The 12,221-nt window shown below is 46.8% G+C and overlaps 1 protein-coding gene across 1 annotated transcript; it reads right to left on the reverse strand.

Annotated features, from left to right (window-relative positions):
• Nucleotides 1–663: 663 nt before the first annotated feature.
• HIC2 (HIC ZBTB transcriptional repressor 2) lies at nt 664–2,889 on the reverse strand (the record flags this gene model as incomplete). The annotated part of the gene is made up of 1 exon (XM_084272101.1): nt 664–2,889. The coding sequence occupies one exon, from the start codon at nt 2,887–2,889 to the stop codon at nt 1,177–1,179; it is 1,713 nt and encodes a 570-aa protein (XP_084128227.1). The 3' UTR covers nt 664–1,176.
• Nucleotides 2,890–12,221: the final 9,332 nt, after the last annotated feature.

The following is a 12,221-nucleotide window of genomic DNA, read 5'->3' on the forward strand; positions in this document are numbered from 1 at the left end:
GAATTCAAGAGGTAGCAAAGGTAACAAGTCTGTCCACACAGACTCGCTCTTTAGTGAGGGAGGAAAGCTAAAAACATACACACACACAAAAAATAAAATAAAAAAATAATAAAAAAGTACCTAAGGAACTTGTAGCAAGTCCAGCCTACATCAAACCCCCTTCCCGCCCACCCGCCCTAGAATTAACCTCAGACCTTCCAGTTCAAACATTCACATAAACGTTACAATGTTTTTTCCTTTAATAAAACAAGTACCTCTAAGCAAAGAATATTCATACGAAACTACTAGAAAAGTAAAGACGACCCCCTGCTCACTGAAAGAAATTCCCAGGGCATCCAGGCCCTGTTCAGTCATGGGTAAGGCAGAAGAGGTTTGTGTGTTTTGTGGGAAAAGGTGGCGTGTGGTTACATGTGCCAAGGATAAAGATCAAAACCAAAAAGGGGGAGGGCTGGTGAGGAGGCATTGCCGTTTCTGGAAGTGAAGCGCTCGGGCTGGTGCATGCCTAGGTAGACTGCTCTCCCCACCAGAGCTGGGCCAGGGGATGGGTTCCACCACAGAAATGGCTTTCCCCACAGTATCCCAAGGGGCTGCCAACCCTGTGAGATGGTCCACAGACACAGCTTCTGCTTGTGAATACCATGCTACGTCCTTTCACAGCTACTCAGGCCGCTGGAAAGGTGTACTTCATTTGCTTTTTAATGGCAAGAAACGCCCCTGCTGAGTTTGGTTTTAAGAGGAGATGAGTAGGGTGACAGCAACATGAAGGGAAGAGGCAGGGAGCGGGCAGCCTGCAGAGCTCCGAAGTTCCCCATGATCCCCCTACCCGCTCCAGGCAATCAATATGGCAATGAAGTCAGTGTGCGTAACAAGAAGTGGCATTTCTTGCCAGACCACCAAGATCTGGAGGGAGAGTGAGACTAAATGCATCAGCTTGGCTGTGGACATTTCTTTTTTTTAAAAAAAAGGGAAAAAAAGGAACTTTTTTTTTTTTTAAATGTTAAAGCTACATTTGTTTAGGCCTCCCATGACTGAACAGAGTATGGGGAGTTGCCCCCTTTATTGTTTCTTTTTTTTTTTTCCTTTTTTTTTTCTTGGGTTTTTTTTTTTTTAAGCAGCAAGTCTACAGAAAGGTAAATCACTGCGGATGGGCTCGAAGCTCATTCTGGAGTCTTTGGCTTATGTGGGAGAGGTATGCATTCGCAGGTGGCTGATCAGATTGCGCTGCTGGGTGAATTTCCCACCACACAGTTGACATTCGTAAGGTTTTTCTCCTGAGTGGACACGCATATGCTCTGTCAGTCGGTACTGCCGGGTAAAGCGCATCCCGCATTCCTCGCAAGCAAAGGGCTTGAGCCCTAAGTGGCTGCGCATGTGTCGTGTCATGGTGCCCCGCTGTGTGAACATCTTACCGCAGATGTTGCAAGGGAAGGGCCGCGTCAGCCAGTGAGTCTTCTCATGCTGCCGCAGCGTGGCTGGATCCTTGTAGCTCTTCTCACACACTGAACACTTGAAGGGCCGGGACTCTGCGGCGTAGGACTGGTTGGGGTTGGACAAATCCTCGGCTTCGTCCTTGCCGCCGTACGTGCCTTCCTCCTTGATGTAAAGGTCTTCCTCGGTGTGCGTCTCCACGTGGGCATTGAGCTGCTCGGAGCTGGGGAAGCCTTTGCCACAGGGGATACAGACATACAGGTTGTCACCGTAGGCCACTGGCTCAAACCCCTCCTGCCGGTAGACATAGTTGGCACTAGTATGCCCGCCGCTCTCGCTCTCGCTCTGGCCACTGTCGTCACTGTTCTCCTTACCATTTTCCACCTCCTCCTTACATGGGTAGGGTAGGTCTGCGCCGTAGGCCCCTGCCAGACTCCGCTCCACGGACTTGGACAAGGGCCCCAGCAAGATACCGTTGGGCAGCCCTTCACCTTCGTCCCTGTCTTTGCCCCCCTCCTTGCGGTCAAAGGCATTGTCCTTCTTGATCCACTCCTTCTTGCGGGACGAGTGCCGGAGGCCCTTGCGCTGGCTGCTCTCCGACAGTGAGTGGTGGCACTCTTCGCCCAGATCCATCTCCATGGGGTCACTGCTGTCTGCCATGCTGTGAGGGGCTCCGACTCCAGACTCGTCGAACGATGAGGCACTGTTGGCTGCGGGGGCTGAGGCAGATTGGGGAGAGCCATGCTGGCTTTCACTGTGCTGTGTGTCATCGTGGGAGGCTGCGACTGGGAGCGACGGGCTTTTTTTGGACAAGTCGAGGCCTAGCTCCTGGTCACCAGTGCTTCCATTCGCACTGCTGCCCCCACCGCCGTTCTTACTGGCTCCCCTGCTTAAGGAGTGACAGTTCTCTTGGTTGGAGCTGCTGATGAAGACCTCGTCATCGGAGAGCTTTCCCTTTGACAGCTCCTTTGAGTGCGAGCCCTTCAACCCCTCATTTGACCCTGAATAGCGAGCTTGGATGACCGAAGCAGTGGAAAGTCTCTGACTCCTGGCAGATCTCCCAACACCAAGGCCACCGGCCTTTCCAGCAAAGGACTTGCCATTCCGCTTCAGCTTCTTTCGGCAGAGAGCTGCCAGGTCGTGCAGTTGGAGGTAGCTTGCTGCGGTGAGGAGAGCATTAAAGTTCTGTTCACCGGGCTGGTCAGTCGTTAAGAGCTTACCAGTATAAATAAAGTCCAAGATCTGCCGGAACACGGTGGGGTTCACCATGTCCGTGTCTAAGTTAATCAGGTTGTCATGCAGGACAAGGGATTTGAAATACATGCTGCTGGCTGCCAGGATGTTCTTATGGGCACGAAACAGGGCATTTTCTACCACAATGATCACGTCACAGAGGAAACCTTTGGCTCGTTGCTGGTTCAGCTGCAGTAGCAGTTGTTTGGCATGATTTGGCAGTTCCATCTCCACCTTCTCTTCCTTTCGCTCTCACTTTACCACCTGCAAAACAGAAGGACAAGAGGTGTGAACCTGCTGTTCCCACTCAAGCAAGTCCACATTTAATAGACCAGGTTAACACGCTGCAGTCTTGTTAATGTTAAGCTCAACACTGACTAAGGACTTCTGGGTACGTTCAGCCCTGCAAGCTGTGATCCTGCATGGAATACAGAGAGAAGTACTTCTGATCCTGCTTGGAATACAGAGAGAAGTACTTCTCATGCTAAGATTTGATTCAAGTCTTTCAAAAACAAAATCAGATGCGTAAATATTTTTTTCTAAAAGCAATCAGCCTTGGCTGGAATTACAGTCCAAAAGATACCAGAAGGAGGACAAGAGTTAGGTACAGCAGAAAGCTGTTTCCCTCTCCTGACACAAATCTGAAGGCAAGATGAGGAGCAAGAAAAAAAAAAAGAAAGAAGCATCTACTTGGCTGCCATTTGCATATCTGAGCAATTAGCATAAGCTGCAGCTTCCCTGCTTTAACATGTAGTTTGTTTCTTGGCTCTTCCATGTTGAAATCTTGTAACACCCAGCTGCTCTGGGGTTGAGAATATGGCATGTAGCAACTAAATCCATTGAAGATGGAATTAATCACACTGAGGTGTGAATGGGAAATCTCCTTAAGAGTAAGAAAGGCTGCTTTAAAAAACACCCCCTGAGCCGTTGCCATTAAGGGCTAGAGTCAACCCTGAACTAGCTGAAACTCAGGATGCTGAGCTAGCTAATGCCACCAAATATCTTCAACCATCTGAAACTCTTCTTAAGTCATTTCTGCCCTGCCTTTAGTTTTGAAGGAATTTTGTTGAAACTGATGGAATCAAGTAACCTATCTCAAGTCAATCTCACTACCCTGAAGTACTGGGAAGAGGGGAAACTTGTGGTTACCTCTGGGTACCTCACATATCGCACAAACAGTATTCACAATGTGTAGTTTAGGTATCTCTAGTGGCTTTCCCAGTAGCATGGACTGCATGAAATAGCAAGCTTGAGGCTCAGCAGAACAAATTGCCATCACATGTTTGGTAGGTAAGACCTAAAACCTAGGATTTAAAGCTGAGGCAGCATTCAGGAACCCAAGATAAATATTAAAACTTCCTGAGTTTTTTGTTTGAAAGTGCCAGCTACTCCTTGTCATGGGCATTTATCTGTTAGCACTGTTAGCTTCTGAGGTTCAAGCATAGGTACTAAATACCAAACAGCCTTTCACTTCCTTCCTTTCCCAGTTCATCTTACAATTAGAGTAGACTTCTCTTATTGAAGGAGGAGCAGGCCATAGGTCCACAGAAATGAAGAGCTTAAATTTCCTCTGAAATCACTGGTTAATGTTTTTGTTGCTTATGAGTGCCATTACCACATCGTGGCCCATCAGATTTCAAATGATGAAGCATTAGACTGTATTATCTTCCTTCCGTGTCAAGTATGTGTACCCAAGAAAACAGACATAAGGAGTGATAGTGGCAGCATTAAAAATAACCTCTCTCAAACCCAATCCTCACTAACTGGTGATAAAATGAAAGATTTAATTTGGCAGAAAGGTGGTAAATTTACATGATCCATTTCAGCACAAGAAGATTGTGCTTCATGAAAAAGCTACCAAAAAACCTCACATTTTCCCTCCAGTTTTGCTGCATGCCCAGCCTGGTATTTATCCATTTACCAACAGATCTGCCAAGCAGGCGCCTCCCTTCTTCCAGAGGACACTTCTCTTGGTTAGCTGCTCAGCCTGGTACTTGGTTAGACGTTCAGTAGAATTTTGTGGCTCCTGTTCAGTGCACCAGCACCTAATTCAGCATCCACACACTCAGTGGCTCATCACCATGACCCACAGGTAGAATGGACGCTCTGCTTTTCTGTCCTATGTTGTTTCAGGAGTGGATGGGAACCCAAGACAATGGTGGATTCACCACTGTGCCTTTGCACACATTAATGCTGTTTCCAGAGGTGGCTGGCTTTAGAGAGCCTGGCAGCCAAAAGGAGGAAATACAGGCTTGCCATGGTGCTAGCCAGTTAGTTCTTCTCCATCTATAGTGCTTCTGTCATAGAAACTCACCCTGCAGCATCACACAAACATGACACAGACAGGGATTACCGCCACTGAGCAGTGTTGAGCACTTTAAAAACAAGTTTTGCCATAATTAGTTACATCAGAGTTGCAGCACGCAGGCAATGTGTCTGGCTCTAGTGGCTTGCTTCCAGAATTGCTGATTAAGAGAAAGAACCAGCAGCACAGAGGCACCAAATACCCACGTTTATCTAGCCAGGCCAGTAAAAGCACTTACTTCTGGGTCACCGAGATATATTGATAGGGAAGGACAAAAACATGGCTTGCAACATAACACGGCATCTTTATATACAAGTTCATCCTGCTCAAGAGGAGCAGGAGACAGCTTACTACTAGTTTTCTCTACAAACGTACTGATGCTTCTCCGTGCACAGAGCACACTAAAGCCCTGGATGTGTTTAAGTGTTCCATAAAGGACAAGTATGGGAAGGAGCACAGCCAATACTTTTTGCCCAAACTGACCACCAAATTTAAAAAAACCCAAAGTACATTACTGAAGTGAAAGCGAGCTTATTCGCTGCAAATTCATGGGGCACTTGAACCTGAGGTCTAGAAATCTCTGTCTACATGTTTGTCTAAGCCTTGCAGAGAGTCACAGCTTGCTGCAGCTTCTGATTGGAAATAGTTTTTGATTTTTTACTTCTGGGATTTTGTCTTTCTGCCTTAAGTGATACTGAAACCAGGTAATAAGCCTGCTGGGAAAGCCCTGGAAACAGGGCTAGAATTATAGTTCTGCTTTTTACTGACCTTCATGAGGAAGATAATGTTGTTATTAAACCTCAGTATGTTCTGCCACATAAAAATTAGTTTAGTACTAGTTGTTTAAGTTATCTCTGTTTGTCTCTCATATCAAATTTTACAGAAGTATTCATGTTCAGTAGGACCTAAGGAAGACGTAGGCTATTACCGTAGTAGATTTGAAAAGCAGCACTCAGGTTTAAGCACTGTAACACCACCTGTCAAACCTGAATTTGTTAGCTGAGGTCTACATGAATTTAGCCACCCCAACAAAATTCATGTAGTGGAACAAGGCAGCAAAACCTTCAGCCAAGTATACAGCACCATGTTTAAAATTTTGCCAGAATTGTCCAAGGGCTTTTACTGGGACAGCACCATGGGTCAGAGAACACACCTTTGACTGACGTACCTTTGTTGACAAAAGCTTTATAGCATCAACCCTCTTGTGTATCTTGTGCAGTCCTGAACAAAACTAAACCCCTTCCAGATACTTTCCAGAGCTGACTGGTTACAAACCCTTCTTTTGCAGTGATTCATTTCAGAGGTGGGCAGAGAGGGGTGTGCTGGAAAAATTGTTAGTGAAGGAGAAGTAGGCATTATTCCTTAATCTGTGGAATTCCTAAGATCTCCCTGCTAGCTGAAAGCATGGGACCAAAGACAACTATAAGGTTAAGTCCAAAAGCCCTGAAAAACAGAGTGGTTTCTATTTCTTGTATCTCAGTATCATTTTTAAGAACCCTTCCTTTTCTGTTTTCCACAAAAAGATGGAAAAAAAAAAACCATTTCAGGCTCAGATACATTTCTAGTAAAAAAACCCAAACCAAACCACCCCAGACCTCGAGAATATGTAGATGTCTCACTGGGGCCACAGTCTTTTATCACTGAATTTAGTGTGCAAAACGTCACTCCTTTGCATTTAAAACAGGATCACAGAAGGCTTTGGACAAACAGCATTAGAGATGGTCTTTTTCCAGATTCAGGTAGCTTCCTAGTCATTCAAGACACATCGTTTTCAGAGCAAGAAACCTGCTCAGTTATTCTTGTGCAAGTTGGGAATGAAGCAAAACTGAGGCTCTCCACTACCTCCACCATATCCATGACACTGAGACACAGCACATGCAAAGACATGGAAATACAGGGCACAAATCACAGAGTACAGTAATGCTGCAAGCAGATGCCACACATCAAACAAAGCTTCGCAAGCTCAGAGCTGATAGCGCCTTCATAAGCAATATTCCCCCAGGAGCTGGGTAGCTGCGAGCTGCTGTGCCCAGCCTGGGCACGCTGATCCCATTGCAGGACAGGCAGACTGCCCCAGGGGCTGTGCTGCTCTCGCTACAAAGCAGGAAAAACTGTTTTCTCTCAATTTCCACAAAGACTCTGAACATCACAGAAAATCAGATTGCCAAAGTACAGGAGAAGAGGAAACCCTTCACCCCTTTAAATAGCATGAAATCTACATATTCACTACAGGTTCAATTCTCTTTAACATCGCTAAATCTCTTCCTAAAAGTAACTGCTGTATGAATGCTAAATGTGTTATCTTAGCAACCTCTGACAGGAGATGCGATTTGTGAGTTATAGATTGCAGCATATGAGTATTGTTTACCTTTTAAGAAGCAACACCAGTGAAGCAAAGAATCAATCAAAAACAGATCTAAGGAATCCCTCATTTCACGTAGAGGATTTGTGGATGGATGAGAAGGCTAGACACCGAGCACCTGAACAGTGAACTAACAGTACTGCAGATAAAAACCAACAAACAGATTAGATGTGATGTATCAAATTAGATGCCATTTAAAGCATTAGCTTACTGTGCATGTTCTAATATACCCAGGAAAAGATAGTGGCCTGCTTAATTATTTCTCCGCCTTCCCAAGTAGTTGTGCTGCCCTGAGCAGACACTGCAGCAGTGAGCATGGGGAGGAGTGAGACAACATGAAATCAATTGTTTCCTACATTGCTCTTCCCCACCAATTTACTTCTGCCATTAAAAAGGCTGTGCCCAGCTGCTACTGGATCTGGTGAAACTGAAACAGGTGACTTCTGCACCCTTCAGTTTCAGATGGACTTTTTTAGAGCTCTTGAAGACCCCTCTGCTTTCCTGTTGCTCACTGGCTCATTTGATCTGCCTCTCCCCACATCCCAACAGAACCTATTTCCAGGACTCTCAGGTATGTGGTGAGGTTGGCTTCAGTGGCCACTAACCTTCCCCCAGGAGCTGCAGTTGGCAGGTCATTACCCTTGCCTTGTAAAGGTATTCACATTCCAGAGCAGCAGAGGAACGCAGGAACTGTGTTAGCCCCATTGCTCCCTATCCCCAGCCCTGTGAGCAGGCAGACAGCAGAACTCAGAGGCAAGAACGTGCATTTTCATCATTGGCAGTGAAGCAGCAGAAGGTCTGTGAGGTGGGCTTAAGCAGGAAACAGGATGCAGCACCCTTGTTCTCACAGGAATATATCTTTCCCTTCAAAATAGGCAAGACCAACATGTCAGGTTACTCAGGGAGAGGTCTGCAAAGCTGGGGAAGGGAGAGAAAGCAACATGCAGGACAGAGCAAGATGTGCAGCTGATGTTGCAGGTACGGACATGGAAAGGAGAAGGAGAATGGAGGATCATTTTGCAGAGGATACCACATCAGCAAACTGAAAGTGGCCCTTGTTTTGTTTGTCACATTCCAATCAGTGCCAGGCAGAACTGCCCTCCTGACTCCCTGAAGCAGCTCTTGCAGGACTCCCACAGAAACAGTGTAGCTTTGCTTATGGACACAAGCACGTGTTGGGTACCTCTGTGCGGCAACGTTTGGACATTAGGTACGTGGGCAATATATGCTCAACTGCTACCCGCTCCTGGCCCAAAAAGGAGAGAAGAAAGAGAGTCAGATGATTTCCCCAGTCCCTTCTCTTTCCTGTCCTAGAAGAGCAAGGAGAGCCCGACATGGGTAGGTCCTTCTCTACTGAGTGGCAAACTGCCCAGGGAAGGGGAATCTCCATGGGTGGAAAGGGTAGGGGCCCTATGTGCACTAACATCAGGAGAGCAAAGTGTCAGTGCAAGGCTGCAGCAAAGCAGGAACACCTTGCTATACAAGCTGAGACTACGAGCAGTAGAATGCAGATTAACCACTTGGTTGCCGCTTACCATGCCAGGTACACTGGGCTAAAGGCACCTCCATCCAGTGCTGCCCGACGTGCCAGGTACATCCCATGATGTTCCATTGAAATCACAACAGGCCATCAATAGAACGTGGCTGCACGGATGCAGAATGGAGAACCAGCAGGGACGCTGTTAAATGCAATTAAAAAACTGCAATCAAAATTGAAACGTACATTTTAAAACGGCCACCTGCCTTAAACACACAACTGCTAGAACAACCTCCCCTCCTCCCATCTCCCCAGAACTGCTGCACTGTGATGGGAACGGAGCAGAAGGCCTCTGTGGGTTTCCTGATAACTCTGGCCACCTCCATTCAGGACTCACACCAGCACTGAGCTTCAGGGGAACCAGCTCATACATGCCCAAGAACAGCAGATGCCAGGATGTCTGCACCAGCTTTCTTCTGCCCAATAAATCAGACAACTAAATATCACCATTTAGAAATGCCTCTACAGCAAGAAAAGCCTGGCCCCAGAGCTCCACGGTCTGATTCCCCACACAGTACAGGCAATGGAAGTCAAACACATAAATGCAGATCCTCTGTGTTGTCCCCATTTCCCTGTCCCCCTTCCCAAGCCTTTGAAATCCTGCTTTTCTGGAGATGTTACAGCATTGAGCCAGGCCGGGTCCTTTGGCTTTTGTTACATCTCTGCTGCAAGACAGGAAAAGAAAATACTTTGTAGCCTCTCCTGTTTATAACGATGCTCAGCTGATAATTTAAACCATGTTCTTGGAGACTGGGGATTAAGTGGATTCACGGTGAACAGCAGCTGGTACAAGAGTCACAAAACTGAAGATACATTAATTCCACCCTTCCCTGCCCAAAGGAAGAGCTTGTCAAGCTTAGGGTATCCTCTGTAGCACGCGTCATCCATCCCCCAGAGCTCCTGTAATCAGCTCCGGCAGGGTTATCAAGGAGGACAGTCTCAAGGTAGATGTTAAGCACAGGTCCTTCTCTACAAGTGGCAATACTGCCCCAGTGAAAACAAAAAAACACCCAAAACCAGAACAGAAATAATCCTGCAGCCTTAAAATAGGTTTTTAAGAGTCCCAAGTCTTGTCATGTGGATGGCTGCATGTCTCCAGCTGTGCTGCTGGAGATAGAAATCCTACATTTAGAAAGTTAGAAGAATATTGATTATCAGTTCAACCTCAAATATAAAAGGCCAAAGGAAAAAGACTTAAAATAATTAATGTAGTTGGATGAGAGAGAACGTAAAGGAGGACACTGGCCTGGCAAATAGAAAGTGTCTTTGTGAAAAGGACGCTGACTGTAAGGAGATAGTTCTTCATTCTTCCTGGACATCTGCTGGGCTCAGGCCCAGGACAGTGTTCCCATCGTTCCCACCTGCATTCTTATCCACACAGTTTTGTAACCAAATCCCTTCCACGCTGAACTAAGAGGTCTTTTGTATTCAGATCGCCCTGTTTTGGCTGCTATAGGCTGAAGATTCTTGAATCTTGTGAAACGTAAGCAAGTGTTTGCTTACTGACCTGGGCTGTGCTGAGCCAAGAGCATTTGCTGAACTAGTCTGAACGGACCGTGCCAGTGTGAATAGGCCAACCCACATTTAAATAGCATGCAACTTCAAGAATAGTGGGCCAGAGCTCCAGGGATTTGGAGCTCCCCCCACTCCAAGAGATCACACACTCTGCATTGAACAAGAGCAACATACTACTGGCTGCATCTGCCAGCATCAGGACTCTGCAAAACACTCGGCAGCACCAGCAACGCTCAGCTTCAGAAAGGCTGAACGCTGCATAAAGGTATTTCTTGGACAGGTTTTGAGACAGCAGCTCAAATGCAGATTTACACCCAGATTACAGCAATTTGCTGCTTGCTACTGTAAAGCAAGAAGCTCCTCAGAGTTCTGTTTCCCCTCCAGGGCAGAGATTAGCAGAACTGCTTAAAACAAAGGTGTTTCCTACTCTAAGATCAAGCTGCAATCAGAAATGAAGCTTCCTGCCAATTCCTAAAGAGAGCCCTTGTATATTAGACATTGCTTTTCACTGCTGACTAGAAGGAGCCTATGGACTACCCAAACCCTTCAGTGGGAGGAGAAGAGGCACGGACATAGCAGATCTTGTCAAGCACAGACAGGCCCTAAAAATTCCTGCATATCTGCAGAGCACAGATGATCTCAGGAACACAGCAGTGGCACAGAACAAACAAGGCCTCAGAAGCTGGTGTGCAGCAACAAAAAAAAGGGTCTTCAGCAGCCCTGCAGCAACTAAGCAAGCTCAGCTCCCTCTCTACCTGCACTGCAAATGGCAAAGGCAGCTCTGATATCCCATGCTGGTCTGATGACTCCCTCTCGCTGAAAAGTGCCCACATATTCAGTGGAGTAGCTCAGCTCACACAGGAGGACAGACACCCTTACCCATCTACAAGCTAAGGCCCCTTTGGTATGCAGAATTCCTCTCTGGCCCAGCTACCTTTGAGCCTTGATGTACAGAATTTGCCCTTTACTATGCAAGAATTTAGGACTTGACTAAAGGATTGTTGCTACCTCTCAGCTAATCCTAAAGCCTTTGGCAGAATCAACAACCCTATGAATTACACTGAGTGAGAAGAGGCTTGTGGTCCTAAAATCTTGGGACCTGTCCTTCAGGATGGTATGCCAGACTTGGCAGGGGTACACAGGGTGGCAGCTTCCACTAGGCATGGCTCTGAGAGCAGGGAAACACAGCACCATAGAGAAGAAGTAACATCGTGACCCTTTTCCACCTTATCCCAACTGTCTTACAGCTACCTCCCAGTTGCAGCACAACTTTAGGGCTCTGAGTCACCACAGGTACAAGCTGATAGCTGGGTTGTGAAACACAGCAACAGCAGAGCAAACGCATGGCCTTTCAGCCGTCCCTGCAACTGGGGAGGGATCTCCAGGACAGGGACAAGGCAGGCAGCAGGGAGTGTTAAATCCATCAGTGGCTGTGACTCAGACCCCTTAGTTACAGGGTTTGTTAGAGCAAACAAGGCCTCCAAGTACTGGGAGAAATGGGAGAGGGTTTGATAAAGATTGTCCCAACTGCCCTGCTTAGTTTTATTTCTTGTGTGGACTCAGCAAACTTTTCTGCAGAGAGTGACAGGGGATCTGCATACAGAGCACTGCTCACAGGACCAACTTGTTGCAATAGGTAACACAGAGCTTCAGGCCGAGGGTTGCAGGAAGGACGTGGTAGTAACAGCTATCGTCTCTCTCACCACATGCCAGATACCAGTAAGCACAGACACAAACTTTGATCTCTCATTTTCTTCTACAAAACCAAATCTCACTCCCTTATCTCATGCATACCTGCAAATGCAGCAGCAGCAGTTCTCCTTAACACAAGTAAACAATGC

This window comes from Gallinula chloropus (assembly GCF_964237585.1).
Source record: "Gallinula chloropus genome assembly, chromosome: 17".
Lineage (NCBI taxonomy): Eukaryota > Metazoa > Chordata > Aves > Gruiformes > Rallidae > Gallinula > Gallinula chloropus.